The sequence below is a fragment of the Ochotona curzoniae genome, unplaced genomic scaffold (genome assembly GCF_017591425.1).
Source record: "Ochotona curzoniae isolate NIBS_2020 unplaced genomic scaffold, NIBS_Ocur_1.0 contig_3498, whole genome shotgun sequence".
NCBI lineage: Eukaryota > Metazoa > Chordata > Mammalia > Lagomorpha > Ochotonidae > Ochotona > Ochotona curzoniae.
Genome location: NW_024465885.1, coordinates 11705260 through 11732810, shown reverse-complemented (window position 1 = coordinate 11732810; position 27551 = coordinate 11705260). Strand labels below are relative to the sequence as shown.

At 42.0% G+C, this 27551-nt stretch overlaps 1 protein-coding gene across 2 annotated transcripts; it reads left to right on the top strand.

Moving 5' to 3' along the window:
* The first annotated feature begins 2133 nt into the window (after window positions 1–2133).
* NFKBIZ (NFKB inhibitor zeta) lies at window positions 2134–12369 on the top strand. 2 transcript variants are annotated; one of them, XM_040980540.1, is made up of 13 exons: window positions 2134–2530; window positions 4857–4996; window positions 5479–5509; window positions 5619–5722; window positions 5815–5961; window positions 6334–6587; window positions 7211–7316; window positions 8170–8316; window positions 8513–8576; window positions 8868–9037; window positions 9848–9958; window positions 10115–10282; window positions 11949–12369. In XM_040980540.1, exons 1-13 carry the CDS (start codon window positions 2248–2250, stop codon window positions 12000–12002), a joined length of 1779 nt encoding a protein of 592 aa, XP_040836474.1. In that variant the 5' UTR covers window positions 2134–2247; the 3' UTR covers window positions 12003–12369. The 2 variants fall into 2 exon arrangements, with proteins under 2 accessions (XP_040836474.1, XP_040836472.1); XM_040980538.1 differs by having other exon boundaries at window positions 5815–6587.
* Window positions 12370–27551: the final 15182 nt, after the last annotated feature.

The window sequence follows — 27551 nt, the reverse complement described above, 5'->3', positions numbered from 1 at the left end:
CAATACAGATTTAGGAGTTTTAGTGACATTTCCCACTGTAGCCCCACTACTGCCCACGTTCTCCATCCAGCCACTTATTTCCTCATTTTGTTTTTCGAATTTTTGTTTTTAAACAACAGCATACTTCCATTTCATTTCCCAGTCACAAGTTTAACAGTCCATTAGGTCAAGATCCAGAAGGGCCTTAATACCACACACACACACACACACACACACACCATTCAAAGTTAGATGTACAGACAAGTGGAGGAGAGATAGAGAGGAATAGCCATCCGTTGATTCACTCCCCAAGCCACTGCAATGGGCAAGGGCTGAGCCATCCAAAGCCAGGAGTCAGGAGGCTACTCCGGGTCTGCCACGCAAACGCAGGGTCCCAAGACCCCGGGCCATCCTTTTCCCAGGTCTCAAGCAGGAAGCTTAATGGGAAGCAGGGCTGCCAGGATTAGAGCTGGCACCCATATGGGATCCTGGTGTGTTCAAGGTGAGGACTTCAGCCGCTCGGCTACAGCGCCGGGCCCTAATATGATCTATTAATACTGGGTAACGACACAAGCTCATGGCCCTCCCTCCTTCCTGGAGCCCTGATGTTGTTTTTCTGCTGATTTCTCTTGATCTGCACCTGTGATCATTGGTGGCTTGGGGACTCTTTCATAGCTCCAGGGTGCACGTGGCCTGAGCTGCCCAGCTCTGCTTTCTTTCCCCTGTACTTTCTCCCCAGAACGAATGTAGCGGGTCCTATTGGCCCCTGGGGTCTCTCCGCCTCTGGCCTATCTAGAATGCTTCCTCAGTGTTGTTAAATAAAGCTCCGGTGTCAGCTGCCTGCGGGAGGTGCTCTCCCAAGGCAATCACCTCCCGCCGACAGTGCTTAGGACTTGTCAGCTCTTATCTGCTCCTGCTCCTCGCTCTTCCCTAAACGGGCTGGGTCTCTATTCTCTGGCAAGATTTCTCCTCCTCCCCTGCTTCTTCCTCCCGCCCCCACTGGCGGCCTCTTGTTTTTTTTACACCGCTCATTGAACTTTGTATTCCTCGTGATATTTAATCATAACCTGCTCTTTTAACATAGTCTGTGTATCTTATCATCCTCCCGAGTTATAATGCACATGAAAGGACGGACTTAATCATCCATCTCTCTTGCAAATTGTTGGCCTGGATTTCATCACCACCCTCCCCGCCCCTACCCCCAGCCTTGGATTTCAGTAAACAGCTGTCTAAATCCACTGGGGCAAATGTATTCAACACAGCGGAGGCTTCGGATTCCTGTTTGACACAATGTAAGTTAGAACTTAAAACATTTACACGTGCTTAGACACACGAATTCAGGCACTTTACAAAGCTCATGGAAAATGTATACCGTGCTGAGAGTAGGCATGGCACTCAGTTTTTCCACACCAAGGTCAGCTTATTGTTTCATTCTACTTTTGAAGAGTTTTTGAAGTACCCTCATATTTATGGTTTTTCTTAAAATGGCGTTGCTGTGGAAGGTTGCACCCAAAATAATTAATTGTAGCCCAGGTGATAATTTGAGAAAAGAAAACTGCTTCAACATTTCCTTCAAATCGGGGACCGTGGCTTTACAAAAAACTGGAGAGGGAAGCTGTTGTGCGGGGCCTCGAGAACCTTCCACAGAGTGAGACCCCGGGCGGGCGGCTGGGAGTTCGCCACCGCAGAGCGGGCGGAGCGGCGAGGAGCACGCACGTCCCAGGCCTGCCCGCTCCCGCCGAACCGGGCCGACCTGTTCCCGCCGCTGCCCGCCCGCCTCGCCCCGGGGGCGCACGGCCTTGGCTCGTGCGCCCAGTGCGCCCAGTGCGCCCAGCCGGGCGAGGGGCGCGCCGACGGCCGGGAGGAGCGGGGCCGGCCCGGGCGGCTGGGGGCGGATCGCGGCCGGCCGAGGGTGGTCGGGCTCCGGCAGGAAGCCACGCTCGGACTTTCCAGGCGCACAGCAGGAAAACAAGCGGCCGCTCTGGGCGGAGCCGGGCGGGCGGGGCGAGGGCGGAGGACGCATTGCCTCATCCTGTACATTTTACTGGAAACCGGACGCATCCGGAGGAGGGGCTGGGAGGCGGCCCCGGCACTGCCACCGGCTGGGTCGGTTAAATAGCCGCGCCGCGCCCGGGCCCCGCGCTGAGATCCCCGAGAGCGCCGACGCTGCCGCGGCCAGCGGTGCGCCCCGAGCCGGTGCTGCAGCTCCCCGCGCGACCCGAGCCGGTGGACAAGCTGTCCTGGGCCCCGAGCGCAGAGCCCGGGAGTATGATCGTGGACAAGCTGCTGGACGACAGCCGCGGCGGAGAGGGGCTGCTGGACGCGGCCGGCGACTGCGGCCTCATGACCAGCCCGCTCAACCTGGCTTACTTTTACAGCGCCTCGCCGCCGGCCGCCGCTCCGGGCGCCTGCGACGCCGGCTGCGTGTCGTCGTCCGGGCCCTCGGCGCCCGGCTCGCCCGGTTCCGACTCCTCCGACTTCTCCTCCGCGTCCTCCTGCGGGGCCGTGGAGTCCCGGCCGAGAGGAGGTGCCCGCGCCGAGCGCCTGCCAGGTACGCCCGGCATCCTTGCCGGAGAGGGCCGGGGCTCCGCAGATGAGAAGGCCTAGACCAGATGGCAGGTGGCCCTGGGCCCTGACTCAGGGGCAGGACCTACGCGAGTTAGCGTTCGTGTGTTGAGCGGCTGCTGGGCTCCTCCTCGGGCACTTTGGCAGCCTGGGAAGGTGGGACGCCATCCAGCTGGCCGCGAGCTCGCCGGGGTGCGGGGCGGGCACGATTGTTAGACTTCCCTGCTTTTTTTTTTTTTTTTTACTAGCAGCTCAATGACATTGGGTTTGGGTCTGCTGGAAGATGCGGGTGGCGGGTGTGTGTGTGTGGGGGGGTGGTGTGGTGTGGTGTGGTGTGGTGTGGTGTGGTGTGGTGTGGTGTGGTGTGGTGTGGTGTGTGTGTGTGTAAGTAAAGCGGTAAGCACTGTTACTAAGTCAGAGGACTTTGCCGTTAAAGCTCTTGCCAGGATGTTAAGGTGCAGCCGGGCGAACAGGCACCACACCTGTGCCTTTAGCTGGTGGTGCAGGCGCGCTAAGGAAGCCTGCTCGGCGCTCTGGGGTCTTTGGCCGTTTGTTCGGGGGTCTTTGGGGATGGGTGAGCCCTGTCTAGCGGAGATGGCGTGATGTTACTTTTCTGCACCTGTGAACCTGATTGATTCCTTTGTTAATAAACCCACTTGCATAATTAGAGGAGAAAATAGGATGCCGCTGTGGGCAAGATTTAACGCCCAAGCTGGAAGTTTGCAGGGCCGGATGAGCATTTCCGGAGTTCCCCAGTTCTGGCCACTGCTGTTTCGGATTTTTATTTTAAAAAAATTAGTTTTTCATTTTAAATGGTCACATATGTGAGCTAAACCGTTGTCTTTTAAATGTTTAGCAGATCCCAAATGTGTGTGTGTGTGTGTGTGTGAATGTGTGCTCACGCAGCAGCTTTTCTTTCACATTTGGTTTTCCTCTGACTGGAACTGTCTTGCTCGTAGCTTGGGCAGCTTGGTTTACCACACAGCCATTGGGGATTTCTGAAAGTAATTTTTTTTTCCCTGCCTGTGACGTTGAATTCTGTCATTCCCGGGAAATGCTGTGTTAGGTTTCGGCAGTTCTGTTATCTGGTGAAATCCCTAAGTTTAGACATTGAACAGTTAAGTATTTAATTCATCTCCTCTATAAATATATCTGCTGAAATTTGTGCACTGTTTCTTGTCCCATGTTTTTATTGTTTTTGATAGAGTGGCTGAATTATTCATTTCTTGACATTTTGAACATTTGAATTCATCTGTCTCAAGGAGTTATGATGCAAAGTGGCCATGTATGCCTTCAAGTTTAAATATGAAATGAGCGTATTTCCTTTCTATTTAGAAGGCCTCTGTGAGCAATTCCCAAAGCAGTCAGGGGAAATCCTGCATGAGTAGGTAGAAATGTATATGGTTTAAACTCCGTGATTTTTGCAGTTGACTTGAGGGAGATAATAAGAAAGGAATCTAAAACGTTGCTGTTGGGCCCGGCGCAGTGGTGCAAGTGGTTAAAGGCCCTCGCCTTGCACGCCCGGGGATCCCATATGGGCGCCGGTTCTATCCCGGCAGCCCCGCTTCCCATCCAGCTCCCTGCCTGTGGCCCAGGAAAGCAGTTGAGGACAGCCCAAAGCTTTGGGACCCTGCACCCGCGTGGGAGACCCGGAAGAGGCTCCTGGCTTCGGATTGGCATAGTATCGGCCGTTGTGCTCACTTTGGGAGTAAATCATCGGACGGAAGATCTTCCTCTCTGTCTCTCCTCTCTGTATATCTGCCTTTCCAATAAAAAAAAAAAAATAAATCCTTAAAACGTTGTTGTTAGTTTTTGATACGTTGGTATCTTTGGAGGAAGTTGACTTGTACTTTTTCAGTTGAGTAGAATTAATAGACTCTAAAATTTTGATGTAAATATCAAGTCTTTAATTTGGAAAGCTGAAAATACATTTATCCACTGTTTCCTTATGTTTTTTTTTTTCTGAAGTCAAAGAGTATAAATCTCCAGGGTTAAGGGTTACAAAATCTATAACCTGTCTATTGGGGGGAGAGGCAGATGAATGGGTCTCTCTATTGACTTTGGGATTCTTCCATCCCAATTTAAAGGGCTTGAATTCTTTATGGTGTTGATGGGGGTGGCACGTCCCAGCCAACCCCAGATTGCGAGTAGACTGGAGACTAACACACAAAGGCGTTGGCCAGAGAGAAGGGGAAAGTCTTGGCAGTCTGTTGCTTGGGAATTTTATGTTTAGACAGCGTGCTTTGAACATTATCAAGGTTTGTGTCTGTGAAGAGATTGACCTGGGACATGGTCTGTTTTCTCTGGAACAGTTGAGCCCCATATGGGGGTTGGCAGGCAGCAGAGAGGACCCTTTCAAGGTGTTCGTGTGAAGAACTCGGTGAAGGAACTCTTGCTGCACATCCGAAGTCATAAACAGAAGGCTTCCAGCCAAGCTGTGGATGATTTTAAGGTGGGACCTGCTGCTTGTTATGAGTTGGAAGAGTTTACTCTGTCAGGGTTACTGTTCTCTGCGGACCTGGTTCCAGTAAGTCCCTTGCAGTTCTTCATAGAAGGCAAAGTCCATGGAGCAGAGGCCATATTTGTCTTACTTGCTCTGTTCCTGCCGCTTTGCTCAGCACCAGGTTGCAAGAGATATTTCATGAATGAATAAATGAAAGCTATGGGAAAGAAAATAAATAGGGTTCCGTTAAAATTGAACATTTTGACTATAAATGTAAAAAGATAAATGATCTTTATTAATTTGATCTTGGTAAACTTAAATAAGGGGAAAGTGAAAATGGGGCAAGTTGCAAGATACAGTGAAAACAATAAAATAAATATTGATAGAATATGTTCAGAAATTGCTAGGGTGGTAAAGTCTATTGATGTGTATTAAGGAAAAAAACATTTTATGTACATTAAATTGGAAACCTTTTATTTTTTCATTTATAGACACAAAGTGTGAACGTAGAACAGTTCACAGGTAAGAGTTACCTAAGTTCATAATTTTAGAGTGAAATAATTGAGTGTGATGTTGGGTAAAATTTGTGAGGCAAAATGGTCACTGACTTCATCTTCCTTTCTTGGGACAGAATTGAAGAACACAGGATCAAATAGTGGGAAAAGAAAAGGGCTTGATTTGTTTTCCGATGGGTCAGCTTGCAAAAGGCCAGCTCTGTTGCATACTCAGTTTTTGGTAAGGACTCTTTTATTTCTGGATCAATTTTAGAAGGAAGACAATGTGCAAGCATGTGTGTATACATGCTTTTTTTCCTTTTTCCTTTGCAGACTCCACCTCAAACGCCAACGCCAGGGGAGAGCATGGAAGATGCTCATCACAGTGAGCCCAAACAGGAGAGCTGTGGTGCCGACCTGCTCCAGAACATCATGAACATTAAGAACGAGTGCAGCCCAGTTTCCCTGAACACAGTCCAAGTTAGCTGGATGAACCCTGTGGCAGTTCCTCAGGGTTCTCCACAAGAGCCACGGCAGGACTTCCACGGAGGACAGGTCTTCTCACCACCTCAGAAATATCCACCATTCCAAGTCAGTGGCTCCCCACAGATGATGGACCAGGCTTCCATGTACCAGTGTTCTCCACAGAACCAGAGTGTGGAACAGCCGCCACTACAGCATTATCCCCACAACCCAGCTTTGGAATACGGTCCGTATTCCAGAACTTCCCAGTCCTCCAGCTATGAAGTGAGCTTCTTTGATAATCAACAGCCACAGTTCTGCCCAAACTCAACCCCTGCAGCCCTCCTGTGTGACCGTGGGGAATCTGAGAATATTAATCTTCCCATCCAGACGTCCCCCAGTATGCAGCAGCAAAACGATGCTCATTTGCAGAACTTCAGCCTGATATCAGACAATGCCTGTCAGGCTCTTGGGTCACGTGATGCCGACGCTACCTCTTTAAACCCATTTCAGAGCATCAGTAATTCAATGAACACCACACAGTTAGGGAAGTCACTTTTTCAGTGGCAAGTAGAGCAGGAAGAAAGCAAATTGGCAAATATTTCCCAAGACCAGTTTCTTTCAAAGGATGCCGATGGTGACACGTAAGTATCCTTTCATCTTGAATTCTTAAGTCACATTTGTTGGATCTAGTGACTGGAGAATTTTTCTGAGATGTACTAAGTCACACCTTAATTCTTAGTTAACCATGATGACTAGACAGAAACTGCTATTCTAAGATCGCTGATATTTTAAGAGTTTACTACATTTTTTTTTTGGCTGAACCAATTACTTGCTGTAAATTTAATAATTGGTTTTGGAGCACCTGTATAGATTGTGCCTTTAGAAACAAATCATTATTAAGCACAAACTGTGGTTGATTTGTGTATTAAATTCTAATCTGTGCTGATGACTGTGTGGCTTTGGTTGAGTTATTTCACCACTCTCTGCCCCAATTTCTTAATGTGTAAAATGATAATACTTCTAGCAGGGTTTTTATGAGTGTTAAACCTTCTACTTCAAGGGGTCAACATGGTGTTTGGAATTTATTATTTCTGGTAGACTGAGTTGTCACCTTTGCAAACTTGGATATCAACCTAGCAGAAAATAAAAAAATTATTCTCTGTAGTATTTATTTGAATGCAGCAATGCATATTTTAAAAAACGAGGTCAAGGGAACAATTTTCTAAAAGAGGAACTTAATTCTTTTCCCCTGCTTGTTCACCAGGTTCCTCCATATTGCTGTTGCCCAAGGGAGAAGGGCACTTTCCTACGTTCTTGCAAGAAAGATGAATGCGCTTCACATGCTGGATATTAAAGAGCACAATGGGCAGGTACGGAGCGTTTTTCCTGAATGCCAAGTGTTTTCTGTGCTTTCTTTCATTATCATACTCTGCATCAAAATACATAGCAATGATAAATTTTGTTTCAAAGATTAAGTACTAAATATATTTTCCCATTTTAATCTTACATTACTCTTCAAAGAAACAAAAAGAAAATTAAAACTCAAGTTTTCTGAAGCCTGGACACACCTCCATGATTTAGCCACGTTAGGTAGAAGTTGGTGGCTCTGTGAGCAGGTCTGGGCTCAAGAAATGGACCCAGGTTTTACTTGCTTTTGACAAGTGTACTGCAAAAATGGTGGCCTGTTATAATCCAAAGTAACGGCAGGGGTCAGGGGAGGATGATTTCTTCCAGAAAAAACATATATATATGTGCTCCCCCTCCCCCCTGGAATGGTTAGAGGAGGGTGTAGAATCTCAGCATGATTTCAAAATGCTGTCTCTGTGAGGGGCCAGTAGTTGTCGGGTTAAGGAGGGGAGTGGGAAGCTTGGCAGGTGAGGCTCTGGACAGAATTTGGAATGACAAAGGTGTGGTCATGGTTAAGTGACTGATGGATCATTTTGGAACTGGGTGTTCAGTTAATATTAACTTTGAGATGTTGACTTTTTGCTACCATTAACCTTGAAGTTATTAATATTGACTTTGTAGTTATTTGATCAGAGATTTAATACAATAAAGCCTCACCCTGTTTTAGTTTCTTTTCTCTACAGTATGTGATTGCTTATTAATAGAGTTTATGTTGTCTTTGTGGGTTTTTCCCCCAGTCACAGATTAATTTCATATGCCTTTTTAAGGTAGTGGTACATGTTAAAATGTGTTTTCTTTTCCTTTGAACATGCACAGAGTGCCTTTCAGGTCGCAGTGGCTGCCAATCAGCATCTCATTGTGCAGGATCTGGTCAACCTCGGGGCCCAAGTGAACACCACAGACTGTTGGGGAAGGACACCCCTGCATGTCTGTGCCGAGAAGGGACACTCCCAGGTGCTTCAGGTAAGAGGCAGTGAGGGAGGCTCCCAGCCCTGTGGGCCTAAGAAACGGGGCTTGGGTATCAGAAGAGGGATGTAAGTTGCTTGATGCAATAATCTATTTTGAATTGACTTTATTATTCCTTAGGGTACCATGAGATAAATATTTGTTTAGCTTGTTTTTTTTTTGCTAACATATGTGTGTTTTTAAAATTTTGCAGGCAATTCAGAAAGGAGCTGTGAGGAGTAATCAGTTTGTGGATCTTGAGGCAACTAATTATGATGGTAAGTGGCTGAAACTGTATTGAATAAAGAATCATGTGGCATCTAGGAGCCATAACTTCTAGGGTGCTGAGTGTAGTGTTATAAAATGAGTGAGGGGAGGTAATAAAGAAAAATATTCTACAGGTAAAATTAACACCAAAAGCTAACAGAATATTCAGGTTGCCTCAGTAGTTCTTGGAGCCATTTTGCAAATAGAATTTATTTATGGAGAAAGTGAAAGGTTTCTTATTATAGAGGGACTAAAAGACTCAATGAGATCATTGACTTTTTTTATTATAATTTTTTTTAAAGGTCTGACTCCCCTTCATTGTGCAGTCATGGCCCACAATGCTGTGGTCCATGAGCTGCAAAGAAATCAGCAGCCCCATTCCCCTGAAGTCCAGGAGCTTTTACTGAAGAATAAGAGCCTTGTGGACACCATTAAGTGCCTGATTCAAATGGGTGCAGCAGTAGAAGCAAAGGTAAATTCACAAAAGAGGTTTGAGATGGAATCAAGGTGAAAAATGATTAAAACAAGAGACCTTGCTCCTGAGCACAAACTCAAACTGTATTTAAAACCAGACTCAGCAGCAGTGTATGGATGGGTAATTAAGAAGCCTAGATTTTGAAAGATTCTTTCTTCTGTTTTCTTGACTTCTCTGAATAATCTGTGGATTAGTATCCAAAAAGTCAGCTTACTGTAAAATGAACAACTCTTGGTTTGAAAGGAGAGAAAAAGGATTGAAATTGATAGTTTGACTTGACTTCTCATACATTCTTTTTGTGTGTTCTTATTGTTGTAGGATCTAGACCCAAGTTTTCTGTTTTCCTAACTGGAAAACATTTTATTTTAAAATTTGGGATTAAGTTTGAGTGTCTCCTTTGGGAAAGGAGGTCAGGTGTTTTGGATCATAAACCACTTGGGCCCTTGAGGGCTTCTAAGAGAAGAGATGAGAGAGACAGTTAAATATACCTTTCAGGGTTACCTCCAAACATGCAGGCACAGGTGAATTCATAGTAAATGGCTTATTGATGTATTACATGACAGAAAATACCATTTTATGTTCCCATGTTCTTATAGCCAAGGCTAGGCTGTTAAGAGGCAGATAGCAAAGACATAGGAAATTGAAGAATAAGAGTCCATTTAGCTTGGCGTTAAGGAAGGTGTTATGGAAAAGGGAGTCCTGAAGGTGATTCTCCAAGGTTGAGTCAGATGTTTGAGTGACACAGTAAACATGTTTCCCAAGGTGTGGCATCTGGATTTTCATTTCTTCCCTCTTGCCTTTGACCAGGATCGTAAAAGTGGCCGCACAGCTCTGCATTTGGCAGCGGAAGAAGCAAATCTGGAACTCATTCGCCTCTTTTTGGAGCTGCCCAGTTGCTTGTCTTTTGTGAATGCAAAGGTAAAGCAAATGCAAAGTTTTTAGAAGGCTCTTGCGACCACACCAGAGTTGGAATGACATCACACCTTCTTCAAGCTTTTGAGCTTTTTTCCCCAAAAGGTCCCCTACTTAATGTGGGTTTCTTTCTTTTTTCTTTTTTTTTTAATTTGCCTTTAGGCTTACAATGGAAACACTGCCCTCCATGTTGCTGCCAGCCTGCAGTATCGGGTAACACAGTTGGATGCAGTCCGTCTGTTGATGAGGAAGGGAGCAGATCCAAGTACACGGAACTTGGAGAATGAACAGCCAGTGCATTTGGTTCCTGATGGTCCAGTGGGAGAACAGGTGAGGGTCACAGGAGGGAGAGGACATCCCTTTGACACCCTGGTCTGAAACACAGGAGGTGGTGAGGTTCTAGGGCAGGCAGAGCCAGTGGGTGCTCTTTAGGTGCTCACGTCTCACAGTAGTCATTGCAGCATTTTGGAATTACTTTGCTTCTGAAAGAGTATTTAGAAATTGTAAGTATTATTCAAAGAACAAAATGATCAGAAGTCTTCTTTCCAAAGCATAGACTTAGAGTAGATCAGAATGGTTTTAGGTCTGAAAACTAGTAAAATACCCAGGGTACCCAGGGGAAGAGTATCTTAGTTTTATAAGCCATGTGGCTTTAAATGTTGTGATATTAAATGACTTAGTATGTGTTAGGTGTTTGTAGTAGTTCCAGACACGTGTTAGACCTCAGTGAACGTCCACTGTTATTTTTATCTATTAAATTATCCTGAAAAGGAAGTCGTATGGCTATTTTTGTAACTTAGAATTTAGGAATATTTTATACCTTAAGCTAAATGATGCATTACTCACCAAATATGATTACAGATGATTTTTGGGTGTGGATAGTTTTACATGAGTGAACCTTCCTATTTTTAGAGCTCATATACCTTTGAATAAATCTCTTGATAGTTTGTAAAAACTGTCATTTTAAATTATACCACTTAATACTTATGATAATTTTGCAGTAATTGTGATTCATAGAGATTCCAAGGACAGGAACTTTCATTGACTAGTAGGCCTGATACTTGCTTAAGCTTCACTGGTGGTGGTAGGCACTCCTCTAGTGATGTGCACAGAATTCCCGAGGCCTCGGAGTTGTTCAGGCCTCGGAGGCCTGGAATGTTCTCAGATTACTTTCTACTTTTGTGTGTGTGTTGGGGAAACATAAAATATTTGCTTCTGTTAAACTGTAGTCGCTGTGTTTCCTTCTAGTGGTTATCAGTTATATCTCCTACTCCTGTCTTCCTCTAATTGTTACTCTGATTGTCTGTGGGCTGAGACACAAACATTTGTTACACAGGCATAAAATCATAGGTTGTAAATGAGCCCGAGCTCTTTCCTCTGACCCTTAACGTCATTTGGATATCATGACAGCTATTTTGACTCACAAGGTATTTAGGATTCATTAATGTGTGTATGAGGGTCTTCAAAAATTTGTGGAAAATGTATACTATGTCAAAACTTTATCTACTAGGGTTTTGAACTTTCTTTGTGTAAAAATAAACTTACCTTTAACTTCATTTTGTGTGAACTTTTTGACGTCCCTGTGTATAAGATAGGTTTTGTGTTCTTGTTAGCTGAGGCTAACTTCAAGATAAGTGAGTTAGTCCCCTGTAATCACTGCTTTGTTTCATTGCTATTAAAAATAGCAGGAATAAAACTTAGGAGTGAAGGTAGTCTTTAAGTATTAGGAGCTTTTCAACCTCAAATAATTTTAACTGTGAGATTCTTTTTTACTCTCTGGCACTCTGATCATTATAGGAGATCCAAAATAAATGGAAAAAAATATTATATTACAGTGTTTTAAAGCTTAAAATACTAACAAATATTGCACACCATTTAATTGCATTATATGCTTACAAGTTGGCAGGAGTGGTATAAATGAATGAACTTCTGAAGGAAGTATACCACTTTGGTCATTAAACAATAAACATTGCAATCCTGTTTATTTCTCTTGCAGATCCGACGTATCCTGAAGGGAAAGTCCATTCAGCAGAGAGCGCCACCGTATTAGCTCCATTGACTTGGAGCCTGGTCAGCAACACTCACTGTCAGTTAGGCAGTCCTAATGTATCTGTACATAGACCATTTGCTCTGTATTGGCAAATGTAAGTTGTTTCTATGAAACAAGCATATTTAGTTCACTATTATATAGTGAGTTATATTAAAGGAAAAGAAGAAAAATATCCAATTTCTCTTGGCAGATTTACATGTTTCATACCCAGGTATCTGGGATCTAGACATCAGAATTTGATCTGAGTGGCTAAATTGCCTTCAATTAACAGTAGCTTTTGGGTAGGAAAAGACTTTGTTTCGTGGCATTGCTTATGTGGCCTGTGCCAGTTTGAAAGCAAGCAAATTATAGACATTTCTGTAAGGAAAATGAAGTTGAGGCTTCATTTGGAATGCTACAGTACTTCGTTATTTCTGTTGGGAAGTCTCTAGTAGGTGGACTAGATGAAAGATGTTTAAAATTGATCTTTGCAAACTGTAAATAATTGATATTTTTGTCTTTAAAAATAGTGTACATATTTGATCTGAGCATGGCTGTATTTGAACTGTTTTAATCAATAAGAACAAGTGAATTGTTAGTGCTTTTGAAAATGATTGTGAATTCAAAGGAGCTGTTGTTGTGTAATCATCCAGCTATTATTTTTTTAAGGTGAAGTAGGTGGAGAATTGTTCCTTTTCTGACTGAAAGAGCTGTTTGATTTGCAAATATGCTTTTGCTCATGCATTAAAAGGACATACTTTATGTCTCACTTTGTAGAATTTATAATTTAATGTTCTGTTAACATTTTTGTTTTTAATCTAATAGAAACAAAGTCAATGTTAAAGCCTGTCTTCCTGTTTTTTGTTGTCAAACAATGATAATGCACAGTGATATTTTATATTACTATTCAGAAAACAAAGTTTTAGAATTAACATTTGCTTGCCTCTGACATGCCCCGAGGAATACATTTGGTTTTGATTGCACACTAATTTTTTGTAATCAGTTTGGGTAATTGAAAACCTTTCTTTTTTTCTTGTAGTAAATCTCATAAACAAGTAACTAACTTTGTAGCTAAGGGCTTAAATTCTTTTAAAAAAAGATACCCCTTTGAATTGATCACATTGTTTGACCTAGTATGTCTTGTGGACAGAAGTTACTGTTATTAGGTATGTGTAAATATGGTAGGATGTTAACCAGTCCTCACACTGGAAAAGTCATCCATAATCTTAAATAAACATGAATTCACAAATACTATTTGTCATAAGGGTATGTATGCATTTTTTTTTTGTTTTTGAAAATTTTTATTTTTAATATTGTTTGCATAATTGCGAGGAATCCACCCTCACGTGTGGTTCTGATTAGGGTGGAGAGGGTTGAGGTATAGAAAGTGGATAGGACAGATGTTTTTGGTTTTCTCTTTTCCTCCTGTTGGTAGTGAGAATGGGATATGGGGGACTGTTCCTTGTAGTATAACTATGTCAGCACCTAGTTTACCTTAAAGATGCTGAATGTCATGAAGGAGGTACTTTTAAGTGGTTTTGATGATTTGTGACGTCAGCTTTGTTGTATCAGGGTTGAGAAAAATCTTTGCAAGGTCTACTGGCTGACGCCAGCTTTGTTGTACCAGGGTTAAGAAAAATCTTTCCAAGGTCTACTGGCTGACCAAGTCTATCTTAGTGCATCCACAGACCCAGACACTTGTTGTAAAGCTTGGCCAGGAGATTTGTCCCATCTGTTCTGTATTTTTGTCCCCTTGATGTCTTCTGCTGGCCTGGATGAGCTGGCTGTCATGTCTTCCCTGTGCATTTAGGCATGCTATCTACTGCACAGGCATCAGCAAGGGAAGATGCAGTTCTGATACAAGCACTCCAAGGTCCATCACATATTTTGCGATTTTTGCTGTGGCTGGTATTTGAGTCCAACTATATTTGGGGGAGTCCCCCAAGAAACCTTGTCTGGGGTGACCTTAGACTTGACTCCTGAGTATACTGGCTAGTACATGATCAGTCACCTGCACCAGCTAACACACATACCAGCTGTATGGTCAGTTCAACCCCCAACCCCATCTCCTGTGAAATGTTGTGGCCCATCCCAGTCCAGCCTGCCACAGGACCTGTCTTCATGCACATGAGTGGGTGCTATGGCATAGTCAGGGCACCTCCCAATAGCCCCCATCAGGCCTTTCCTCAGCCCCAGTTTTTGTGTGTGTTGACATGTGCTGTGGCCCAGCCTGGTCTTTCCCACATTCTGTTGGATTTCCTGCATAGCCAGTTGCTGTAGCTTAGCTCAGCCTGCCCTGCCCCAGACCCAGCCCACACATATGCTTTGGGTGCTGCCACCTTGTGCACCTTGTGTGGTGCTTGCTTGGCTCACTTTGAGCTCTGGCTCTCATGCTCACCAACAGGAGGTGCAGCTTAGCAGGGGAGGGCCTACAGTTCCCCTACTAGGTTTGCTCCCAGCCCTGCATCCTGTGCTTGCCAGGGGTTGCTGTGGTCTAGCCTGACATTACTTGTACTCAGTCCAGACACTTTCCAATGTGTGCTGCAACCAGCCTGCCAACCTTCTGATAACCCACATGCCAGCCAACAGTTACAACAGCCATACCCAGATTAGCCTGCTCCCAGTCCCAGCTCTTACATTCACTAATAGAAGTGATGACCTGGCAGGGAATCCCTGAAGTTCTCTTACCAGGCCTCCTCCCAGCTCTGGCTCCTTTGAATGTTGGTGATTTTTGTGACCCACCTGGCTTAGCCTATTGACCTTCTCCATGTCTTGCACAAACTGGTAGGTGCTGCAGTCCCATGGAAGTGAATCCACAAATCCCCTACATAATCTGCCCTCAGATAACAGTTCTTTTGCATTTCAGTGGATGCTGTGGTCAAGCCTGATATGGCCCCTTCCTGCCCTGACAGTTGCAGGCAGGTACAGTGGTCTAATCCAGTCAGGCTTGTCCCCAACCCTAGCTTTTATGTGCACTGGCAGGTGGTGGGTGATGCCACTTAGGTGAGCCTAGGTTTCCCACATGCCTTGGCCTGATCCAGATATACTTCCTGTGAGTGTAGTGGCTTTGTTTATGGAAGGCCCCAGAAGCTGATCCTCAACCATCAAGCCTGCCCTCAGTGATTCCCTCTCCAGCATGTCCCCAGATGCCTTTCTGCAGGAAATCTGTAGCCGTTGCTCCCCCAAAACAGCATGATCCATGCCTTAAATCTAGGGTAATATGTCTCAGCCTGGTGTCCCCGACCACCCTCTGCAGTGGTGCACAGAATTCTGTGCATATAAATGTGTATATATGTGTACATATATATAAAATCTAATATATTATTATATATTAATAGAATAGGCAACTATGCCGGCACACTGTTATAGTTAACAGATTTGGCTAATACCCAGGCCAGGTCCGGAATTTCCTCCGGCTATTGGCTGCTTTTCTCCCAGCAGTGTAACACTTGTATAGGTACAAGGCAACCCAGGCAGTTGTCTGCAGCTGGGGAAGAACGTGCATTTACTTTTTATAGTATTTTGTTTATGCTTCCATAGAGAATGTACTATAAATAACTTATCTAAATACCTTTACTTTTGTTAATATATTTTTGAAAAGATTTTTGACCCATATTCATGTGTACGAAAACAAATACATCTACATTTCTGTTGTGAGGTGAGCATTAAGCCACTGCCTTTGTCACCAGCATCCCATATGAGTCTTGGCTGCTCCACTTTCCATTCAGCTCCTTTCTATTGTTCCTGGGGAAGCAGCTGAAGATAACTCAAATGCTTGGCTCTTCCCATCTGAGTGGGAGATCCTGAAGAAGTTAGCTCCTGCTGTTGTGACCATTTGGGATTGGAGATGCCCTCCTCTCGCCATCCCTCCCCCTCATATAACTGGCTTTTTTGATAAATTTTGAAAAAAGTAATCTTGCACTGATATAAACTCATGTTTTTGATCCCTTTTGAATAAATTTTTGATATACCCTGATCTTTGCAAAAGTTGCTTTGAATATTCAAGGAAAGGGTCATGATACTGGCCCCAAAACTGGTTTCTAGGGACCCACATTGCCTAGCGCACTACAGGCATTCATAAGTTGTTGCTTCGTTCAGGGGTATTCCAGCAGCCCATGATACACCACCTAGCTGCCATCAAAACATAGCTTCTCTACAAAGTCTGAATTTTATGATTAATGTAGACTAAGACTATGCACTAAAATCGCTTTCACATACAGTTGCCAGAATATTGAAAACCCAGGAAATTCTGATTCAATAGGTTTGGCCTGGGGGACATCTGTGTATTTACCACACTTCACAAAAGATGCTGATGTTCCCCTAAGACTAAAACCCTGAACCTAAAGCATTCATCAGCCAAACTATCCTGCTAATCTCAGCCCCAAGTCTCTTATGCAGATAGACAAGGGGAACCGTGTGATGAAGTGAGACAGAACACAGGCTGGAGGAGAGGAAAAGAATACACATAAAGGAGCAAGACTCCCTTTCAGAGGAACCTACGGTTTCACTCCTCCAGGAAATGTACTCTCCATACATGGTCTCTGGGACTACATAGGCGCTAAAGGCAGAATGGAAAAAAATTGAGACATGGTATATTTTTGAGGTATAAAAGCACTTGGGAATTAAATCATAAATTCCAGTGAATAATAAAGCATCTCTGCACGGGGGCTGGTGGTTTTGCATCAAGGGTAAATAAGGAACCCAATGACACCAGCATTCCATATAGGCACTAGTTCATGCCCCAACTGCTCCACTTAAGATCTAGCTCTCTACTACAAGGGCCAGAAAAAAGGCAGCAGAAGATGCCCAAAGTGCTTGGCCCAGTGCCACCCCTAGGATATCCAGATGAAGCTCCTGGCTTCTGGCTTAGGCCTGGCTGAGGCCTGGCTGGCCATTGCAGCCACTTGAGAAGTAAATGAGCAAATTAAAAAAATAAATCTTAAAAACATTTATGTATTAAGTATACAATATGCTAAGAAAAATCCATAAATTCAGATTCAACTTAAGATTATTGGGTACCTACTGTGCCATATACTGTTCTAGGTTCTGGATCTTTAATGATGAATAAGTCAGGTTCTCCCCTTTTCTCAGGAACTTAACCGTAATGATAGCAAGAAAACAAAAAAACCCATGGTATGCTACCGCTAAGCTCAGGCTTATCCCAGACCTGATTTCAGAGGACCCACCAGGGATTTGCCCAGTGACTGGATTTCTTCCTGTGATCACATTAGTTAGAGAACAACTAAAGTTAATAAGAAAACAGAAGTAAGTGGTGGTGGGTTTAAAAAGTTGACATTTATTAACAGAAGAGTTTGAGGATTTCTCCACTCCTGATAAAGTAAAAATATAGGAAGGTATTAGATATTTCTGATTTGACTAACAAATAGTGCTGGCAGACTTAGTTGACTCCTGGGAGATTCCTTGGTGGATACCAGACAACAGTACTGAAGTTAGTCCTTGATAAAGAGACATCACCTTACTTTTGCAAGATCCAAACTGAATCCAATTAAGCTCATTTTTGTGAACTTAAACAAGGTCATTTTTAGGGCCCAGCATTATAGCCTAGTGGCTAAATACTTGCCTTGCATGTGCCAACATTCATATGGGCACCAGTTTCTATCCCAGCTGTTCTACTTTCCATCCAGCTCCCTGCCCGTGGCCTGGGAAAGCAGTTGAGGATGGCCCAAAGCCTTGGGACCCTGCACTCACATGGGCTCCTGGCTCCTGGCTTCTGATCAGCTCAGCTTTGGCTGTCACAACCATTTGAGAAATGAACCAGTGACTGGAAGACCTTTTTCTGTCTCCTTCACCCTCTATAAAATGTGTCTTTCAAATATGAATAAATAAATAAACAAATAAATACATAAAAAGAAAATAAGGAATAAACTCAACAAACTCCCTAATATCAGATAATATCTATTTAACTTTGCCAAAATGCCATTAAAGTGTGTAATTTTAGTCCTAGATCTCATTTTTTAAGTAGGCTTCTGGGTATTGCTCTGGAAATGAAGGTTTTAACAGTTGTGGGAACATGATTTTTGGCTCCACTATGTATTTCCTGTTGGAACAGCACGGTGTCTTTAGACCTGACAGCAAGGTAAATTTCACATCGTGAAATACTAGATTCCTTGGCTTGATTGGCGCAGAGCTTAAGTTTCAAATCACTATTTAGCACTTTGTGGTGTCTTAATTAACATGGTCTGTTTTCTCTGTTCACAGCCCAACTATCCAGAAGGACTTTGGTTTTCATTGCTGGCTTAAGAGGGTGGGGTGGCTCCTGACTGGGTTTCAAAGGACACTCAGATGCTGGTTACTCTGAAAGAGAAGGAATTGCTCTCCTCCTTCTTAAAGTGCAGACCAGCAGTGAGCCTGCCTGCTCAGAGCCTGCTTTTACCAATTGGTTACAAATGCTTCTTTTCCCATTAGGTACTACCTTGATTTTTTTTTTCTTTTAAAAAGACTATTCCTCATAGAATAGATGAACTGCAGTTTCTTTATCCAACCCTCTGCTAGTGGACTTTTAAGTTGCTTCTATATTTTTGTGAACATAAGGGTACACATTGCTTTCTCATGTGTAAGGTCTTTCGCACTCCTAGAGCTGCGATTGCTGGGTCATATGGTAGGTGGATTTTCAGTTGCCTAAGTGTTCTCCATACTGACTTCCATAGTGGCTGCACCAGCCTGCAATCCCACGAGCAGTGGGGTAGGTTTCCTTTTTCCTTGCAACGTCTCCAGCAGGTGTTGTTGGTAGTTTTCCTCGCTGGAGTTAAGTGGAACCTCAGTGTTGCTTTTATTTGAATTTTCTGTATTGCCAGGGAGCTTGAGCATTTTTTCATATGCCTATTAATCATCTGCATTTGTTCCTTTGAAAAGCACCCATTTCCTTTGCCCATTTCTTGACTGGTTTGTTTTGCTGTTATGATTGTTCTGGAGTTTGTTGTATATTCTCATAGGAGCCCCTTGTCTCCTGTGTAGTGTGCAAAGATTTTCTCCCATTCTCTTGGTTGCTTTTTTACTTTGTTAATTGTTTCCTTTGCTGTGCAGAAGCTTCTTAGCTTAATGTAGTCCCATTTGTTTATTTTGGTCTTGACTTCCTTTGCTTTTGATGATTTTTCCAGGAAGTCAGTGCCTCCACCTATATCTTGTATAGTATTTCCAACGTTTTCTTCCAAAAGTTTAATGTTTTCTGGGTGTAGATTCAGATCTTTTATCCATTTAGGTTTGATCTTTGTGTGTGGTGAAAGGTGTGGGTCTTGCTTCTTACTTCAACAGGCTGCTAACCAATTGTCCCAACAGCATTTATTGAACAGACCTTCCTTTTTTCCTGGATTGTTTTCTGTTTTCTTGTTAAAGATTAGATGGCTGTTCATGTGTGGATTCCCTTCTGTTGCTTCTATTCTACTCCATTGGTCTTTCTCTCTCTTTCTGTGCCAGTACCAGGCTGTTTTGATAACTACTGCTCTATAATATGTCCGAAAGTCCGGATTGTGATCCCTCCTACTAGGTTCTTATTCTTCAGGATGGTTTTGACTATTCATGTTTTGTGTGTGTGTGTGTTTCCAGAATATGAATCTTTGTATTGTTTTTTTCCAGCTCTGTGAAGAATGTTCTTGGTATTTTGATCGGTCAGATATCATATGTTTGCTGAAATATAAGATAACAGCCAATAAAAATACAAAACATCAACAAGGAGGAGAACAAATACACACATATAGTCCCACAATTGAAGCATGTAACAGAGAACAAAATTCCAGGAATCAAGGAAAATTCATTTCTGCAAAAAAAAAAGAAAGAAATGAAAATAGACATATATCTAATATATCTAATTGTAAGAAATTTTGCCTTGATGAGGCTCACTGCTACCATGGCTAGAGTAAGTTTTGAACATGATCTCAGGGGATGATGCTTTCCTACTTTAATTTGCAGTAATATGATGTCAAATTTAAGGACTTTATCTGTGAATTTTATTTTTTGGCACTTCCTAATTATTTGTACAGCCCAGAAGTGAATGGAGTGACATAGTCAGATTCTAAAAGCAAAAAATTGTTGGCCCAGAATAAAATATCCAGCAAAGCTTTCTTTGTCTTTGGAAATAAAATGAAACTTGGGCCTTGCTCAGTAGCCTAGCAGCTAAACTCTTTGCCTTGAATGTACTGGGATCCTACATAGGAGCTGATTCTAATCCCAAAGGCCCCATTTCCTATCCAGCCCCCTGCTTGTGGCCTGGGAAAGCAGTTGAGGTCAGCCCAAAGCCTTGGGACCCCGAACCCATGTGGGAGACCAGGCAGAGGCTTTGCACTTCTGGCTTCTGCTCAGCTCAGCCCTGGTCGTTGCAGCCACTTGGGGAGTGAATCAGCAGACAGACTTCATCTCTGTATCTCCTTCTCTCTGTATATCTGACTTTGCAATAAAAATAAATAAATCTTAGAAAAAAATGAAACGACTGTTCCACAGCAATGCTCAGAGTATATGCCTCTTCAAGACTTGTCCTACAAATGATACTTAAATATGTTTTCTTGAAAGAGAAAAGGAATAGCACCACCAAAACCAAAGGCAAATGTGAAGAACACCCAGTAAAATACCAACAGAAAGCGTAAATCAAACAATGAACACTCCATTAGTAAAATGACAGGACTAAGTTGCCACCTATCTATATTAACCCTGAATGTAAAAGGCTTAACCCATCAATCAAATGTCATAGATTAGTAGATTGGATTAAAAAAGTAAAACCCATTTATCTGTTGCCTACAAGGAGATACATTTCACCAAAAAAGATCTCATGGATCTTGATGTTTTTGCTTTTATCTTCATTTCTTCAAAATAGTTTTTTTTTTCCGCATACATTTCTTGCCATTTCTTTTCAGGTTCCAAATGAACAAGAGAGGCTTTGTAATAGATGAGCCTGTTTATTTTGGCATGCACAGTAACTACACAGGATAGCATTGCCCTTGGTTTGTGATACGCTATCTTGGCTCATAAGTTCCCACTGTGGATAGGAACATTGGAAGGGAAGGAAAGCCCAGCCTGTTTAATGCCAATGTCCCTCAAAAGGCCCATGAGGAAGGGAAGGTTATGAGGATGGCATGTCTGACTAACTGTAGCAGCCCCTCACTGTGTTGCCAGCCTGTACCCATTATCTCCAGTGTGAGCCTGGAAAGTTAGGAATGGGACCTTCAGTTCTGCAACAGTCAAGATTTCAGATGGTTTAACTTGTCTTGTGAAGTACATTTGGACATTCTGGAACTGGTCAACAAATAATTGCTGAGAGCACTTAGAAATGTTTTTGTTCCTTCTGTAACCCAGGATTAGAGATGATAGACAGTGTTCTATTGGTGTAACGGACTTCTCTCCCTACTTACGCACATGCAATATAAATGAAGGGTTAGACGTTCACTTGAGGTGTTTGTGTGTGATTCATAAACAGCTTGTACCCCATAAAACATGTTATTGAATGACTCATTACAGAGTGATGCTGAAGATAAGGCTTTTAATTTTAGGGGTTAGGTTAAGTGTCCTTTTAAAAATCAACTTTGTGGGTTATAATTTACACACAATAAAAGGCGTTCATGTTAAGTATGCAGTTCCACAGTTGTATACACCCAAGTAACCACCACTCCAATAAAGGTACAGAACACATTCACCATCCCAGAAAGTTTCTCTGTGCCTTTTCAGAGTCAATTCTCCTTTCACACACTGTTCTGCTCAATCATTGCTCTAATATATAACAGTATAGATTAGTCTTGTGTCTTCTATCACTTCACATCAATGGAATCAGTATTGTTCTTTTCTTTTGAGCTTCTTTGACTCACTGTGGTGTTTATGAGATTCACTTTCACTGGCAAACTTATTGACTTATTACTTTCATTGTTGTGTAGTATCTATCACAATAATGACAAAATTTATTAGCCACTTTACCTATTGGTGGGCATTCAGGTTGTTTTCACTGACTGGCTTTTATGAACAAAGTTGTTCTGAGTAGCCTGACTGAATATACATTACTGTTTCATTTTGGTAAACACCTGGGAGTAGAATAGTTGATTTATCTAAGTGTGCACTTAAGCCTAAAATAAATTGTATGGGTGGTAGAGGTCTAACTAATATACATCTTTGCCAAAGCTTGATATTGCCAGTCTTTCTAATATTGGTCCTCCTAATGGATTTGTATTATACCTTTAGTTTTTATTTCTGATGACTATTAATGTTGAACATCTCTTGCATTAAATAATTCACGAATTTCTGGTTAAGTATTTAAGTCTAACATCTTTTAAAATAATTAGGGTGTTTGCATTATTATTATTGATTTTATGAAAATAAACCCAGTGTCAGACATATGCATTATAAAAATTTATTCCAGCCTCTGTTTCGCCTTTTCATCATTTTTTATAAAATTGCTATGGGGCGAACATTTGGGCTAGCAGTTCAACTGCTGGCTAGGATGTGTGCATCCCACACCGGAGTGCCTAAATTTGATGCTTGGCTTTGCTCCCTGATTATGGTTTCCTGCTGATGCAAACCCTGAGAGGCAGCAATGACGACTCAAGCAGTTGAGTTCCTGTTACTTCTGTGGATCCTTTGAAACTTAGTTTAGGTTTTGTTAGGCTGAGCCTGGTTTTTAATCTTTTCTGGTGCTGAGATACCTGGCATGTTAATAAATTCGTGATAAGGTCTTGCTACTTTGGTGGTGTTAAAATTTCAATTTCTGCCAGCACTCTGGTGTCTAGACTGAATTTTGCTCTTGTCTGTAAACTGACTTTCCCTATAGTTACTGTAGTCCTCAGGTAGTCTTGCCATAGGCATGTACATTTCAGTCTTAGGATATATTAGAGAATATTCCAACTTTTGGCACTCTTTTTCCGCTCTCCTTTCTTCCATCCAAATCCAACTTCCTTATTTTCTGACAACTTGCACTTTAGATTCTAACTGCTTTAATCCCTCTGAATTCTGATCTCTGCATTTTCAGCTCAGCAGGACTGAGCTTGGCTTAGTTCCTAACTTGTTGGGCTGTAGTTGGAAAGTTATACCAAGGCAGAGACCCTGGGCAATATGTGGTTTACTTTATGAATTTCTCCTTTGTCAAGGGTCACAGTATTGAGCTTCGTGTTGCCTCATGTATGATCTACAATTTCGTTTGTAGTAGGAGGCTAGTCCAGTGCTAGTCACTCCAAAACACCTAGCAATTCAAGTTTGCAATACATGATTTAAAGATTAGATTATATTACAAGAATGGATTTTTAACAAGAAAAAAAGAATTTTTACTAGCCTTGGGTTCCATCCTGTGACTCAGAACACTGTCTCAACTTACAGGAAGCCAGTATGGAGGAAGAGAGTAAAGTTTCTCAATACTGTTATGAAAAAATGAAATCTAATAATTACGTCCTTTCCTTAAGAAACAGGAATGTGTCTAAAAATAAGAGTAATATAAATTAATATAAATAATAATAAGTCTTTTTTTAAGGCACTTTTTTAGGATTAGCTTTGTTTTACATGCTACAAAACCAACCAAATTTTGTTGTCAGTTTAAATTCTCATCAGCTATTTCATTCAAAATAATTATTAGCAAATGGCTATAGTCATTTGAAGTATCTTTCATCCACTGGTAGGATTTTCTTTTTATTACTTGGATGTTTTCCTGAGGACTCTGCATCATCTACAGGCAGCGTACCTTCATGTTTTCAACAAAGAATGATCTTTGAGTTCCTGGAAGAAAACTATGCTAGGTTCTTCAAACTGTTGACACTCTCTTGAACTCAGGCTATCGATACCATCACTTGATAAGTGGTGTACTTTCCCAGTGCCATGCCCAATTCTCTCTCTTTCTCTTCTCTCTTCTCCTCTCCTCTTCTCTCTCCTGTCTTTTTCTCTTATTTCCTTTATTTCTAATTCTCCTTAATTTTTCAATTTCAAGTTTTGCCCCCAGCCTTGTGTTTTTATTGGTGACATCATGCTTCCCTCACAGATTTGTCAGATGATCTTCTTTGGAAGGTACAAAAATTTCTTAACCAGGGCACAAAAGCAGTAATAAATCATTTATTGTGTCCCATACTTAAGAATCAGAACAGCAATAAATTATGGCTCAAATGAAACATTCATTGGTCAGGCCCTAGTGGCTACAGTCCTCGCCTTGCATCCGCCAGGATCCCATATGGGCACTGGTTCTTCTTCTTCTTCTTTTGAAAATATCAATTTGATATGATAATTTGAAATGACAATATTATTGTCATTTTATGATACTGTTCTATGGGCCATAACATTTCCTCTACTCCCCTCCCATAATCCACTCCCTCACACTGAGTCCCCCATATCGTTATAATAGCATAGTTCCCCATAAAGTTTCGTAAGTCCATCATTGCAGGCATTGACAAGGGCAGAGAGCCCAGCATCTCATTCTCAAGACACATCCAACAGTTTCACAAGGAGTCCAACCGCGGTCTGGAAGTAGAGATGCACACTGCACAGTATCCTTACATCTGGACATGTCAGTCTCCACTACACAGTCACTATTAATCTCTTCAAGAGAAAAACCACAAAACAAAATCAGCAATAGGAAGTAAAACAGAAATTTACAATGCCATGAAGTTAAACAAAATGCCACTGGATGTGATAATCTCCATTACACAGTTAGCACACATCCCCTTAAATGAAAAGCCACAAAACAAAATCAACAAAAGCAAGGAAACATACAAACTTGCAATGCCGTGAAGTTAAATAACATGACCGATGTGTCACTGAAGAAATAAAAAAGGAAATCAAGAACCTTCTTGAAGAAAATGATGCTTCTGATTGATCTGAGTCATTAAATGATTTAATGAGGAAAAAACTTGTTTTGAAGAAATGAAACTAAAAACAAAAACATCAAAATCCATGAGATATAATTCCCTCTGATCTTTCCTGGTGAGATGTATCTTCTGTAGGCAACAAATAGATGGGTTTTCTGTTTTTAATCTAGTCTGATAATTTATGACATTTGATTGATGGGTTAAGCCTTTTACATTCAGGGTTAACACAAATAGGTGGTAATTTGTTCCTGTGATTTAGCAATGGGTTCATTGATTTATTTAGTCTTTTGTTGTTTTACTGGGATGTACTTCTCAGTTGCCTTTGGTTTTGGTGGGTGCTGTTTCCTTTTCTCTGTCAAGAAAACATATTTAAGTATCATTTGTAGGGCAGGTTTGGAAGAGGAATATTCTTTTAACTTTTCTTTATTGTGGAAGATTTTTATTTCATTTTCCAAGACAAAGGAAAGCTTTGCTGGGTGTGTTATTCTGGGACAACAAGTATTTGTTTTTAGAATCTGGAATATTTTGCTCCATTCTCTTCTTGCCTGTAGTGTTTCTTTTGAAAGATCAGCTGTGGCTCTGATTGCCATTTCTTTATGTATCAATTGATTTTTTTTTCACAAGCACATTTAATGATCTCCTTATATTTGATTGACGAGAACTTAATAGTCATGTGTTGTGGTGAAGATCGCTTTTGGTCAATCCTGTTGGGAGTTCTGTGCCCTTCCTGGATGTTGTTTCCCAATTAGGGAAATTTTCCTTTATTATTTCACTAACTGCAATTGTAAACCCAGCTTCTCTTTCTGCAGTTTCTGGGACTCCCATAACTCTTACATATGACCTTTTCGTAGTGTTTCTTAATTCTTGAATACTTTTTTTAGCTTGACCCTGCTCTGCTTCCAGCTTTTTGATTGTTTCCCCATATGACAAGAATTATCTTCCAATTCTGAGATTCTTTCTTCTGCCTCCTTCATTCTATTATTGAGACTTTCCACTGAACTTTTAATTTGCTCTATGGCGTTCTTCATTTCCAATGAATTGGCTTGATTTTATCTCAGGGTTGCTATTTCCTGTGTAATATATTCTTTAATTTCCTGCATGAACTTCTCATTGTTGATAAGAAATTTTATAACTAGTGTTTTCAATTCTGTATCCCCATTTTCTTGATGTATTCCTCAGTTAATGCTGGGGTTGGCAAAGGCTTTTGGTCCTTTGCAAAGGAGTCTTCAGTAATATTTAACATGTCTCTGTCTCATTTTTTTGCTCTTGATCATTGTACTTTTCTTCTTCTTCAAAGGAAAAGTTACTCTGTTGTTGGGAGTCTTTAGGATTGATTCACATCCTAGCAGCACAGTGGGTTCAACATGGAGCTACCTAAGCAGCAATTCAAAGAACCAAAACCCTAGAGCTTGCTGCCCAGGGACAGCTCACTGCATGTACGCAGTGGCTGGAATCGAGACTCCAAGCATAGAGATGGCCCTGGCCTGGTACCCACCAGCAGCCAGTAGGCTGCCGGAAGTTTTAACCCCCAGACCCCAAGGTCGCCCCCTCCCCAATCCCATTCACCATGCAATGATGGTGGCGGGTGGGGCTTGGGCCCACCCAATTCTCCAGACTTCCCCCTTCAGTGTACTCACCATGAAGGAAGCAGCCTCTGGAACCAAGGGAGGCCTGGGGATAGCTCACCACGTGCACGTGGTGGCTGGAATCAGGGCTCTGAGCATGGAGATGGCCTCGGCCTATCACCCACCAGCAGCCAGCAGGCTGCTGAAAGTTTTCCACTGCCTCTATCTTAATAAAGACTTTGTCATCTTGTCCAGATCATTGCAGGTGGCTTCCACACTGGTTCCCATGCCTCCATATGCCCTTTCTCATTTCAAATCTGCATTTCACCAAGAGTGATGAACTTTCTAAGGTTCAGAAGGCTTCTTAAAACTCTTCATTGACTTAGCACTGAGACTTAGCACTTTAGTATGACATTCAGAACTCTAAATGAGAGCTCTGTTATTACTTCAAAACCATCCTTATTTGATCTTATTCCTTGCATTCCATATTATTCAACATTTCCCAAAGCTGCCACTCTCATTATGCCTGAATTCTTTTACTCATATTGACTTGAAGGTCTTTTTGCATGTTATTTGTCAACAAATACCTATATGTTATTGAAGACAATACACTTTACCTATTATTTTCTTATCAAAGATCACTTGTCTGTTCCTTTCCTTGTCTCCACAATTGTCTAACCCATATGCCATAATGTATTTTTCTTCTACTTACTAGAATCAAAGCTCCTTGACATAGAACTTGCTCTTATTCATTTTGTGTTCCCCAGGATTGCCATAGTGCCTGCCAAATAGTAGGTATTTAATAAGCACTTGCTGAATCCATTAGCTAAGAATTCAATACTTTCAAAAATCAGTCTTAAAATGTATTTATTATCTAGTGTTTCATATCAAATATCAAATATAGTGTTTCTATCAAATATTTTTAGTTTTAATAAGATGCTATTGATCCTGTTGTAAAGATTTCTCCAATTTTCTCTGACACTTGAAATCTATCACCGTGTGACCCTGTCAGTTGGCATGACTTCAGTTGGGCTTACCCATGGCTACTACTTGCGTATAGAAACTCAATTTGCAACTGTGGAACTGAAAAAGGGAAAAATTTGATGTCGAAAGTAAACATGAATTTCCCATTAGTGGCTAGCTGGCTATGAACTTCCTCTATATTGAAGCTCAGAGGAAAGTCAAAGCTATCACTGTGTACTCTGGCCTTGAGTAGCTCTGGGTCACGC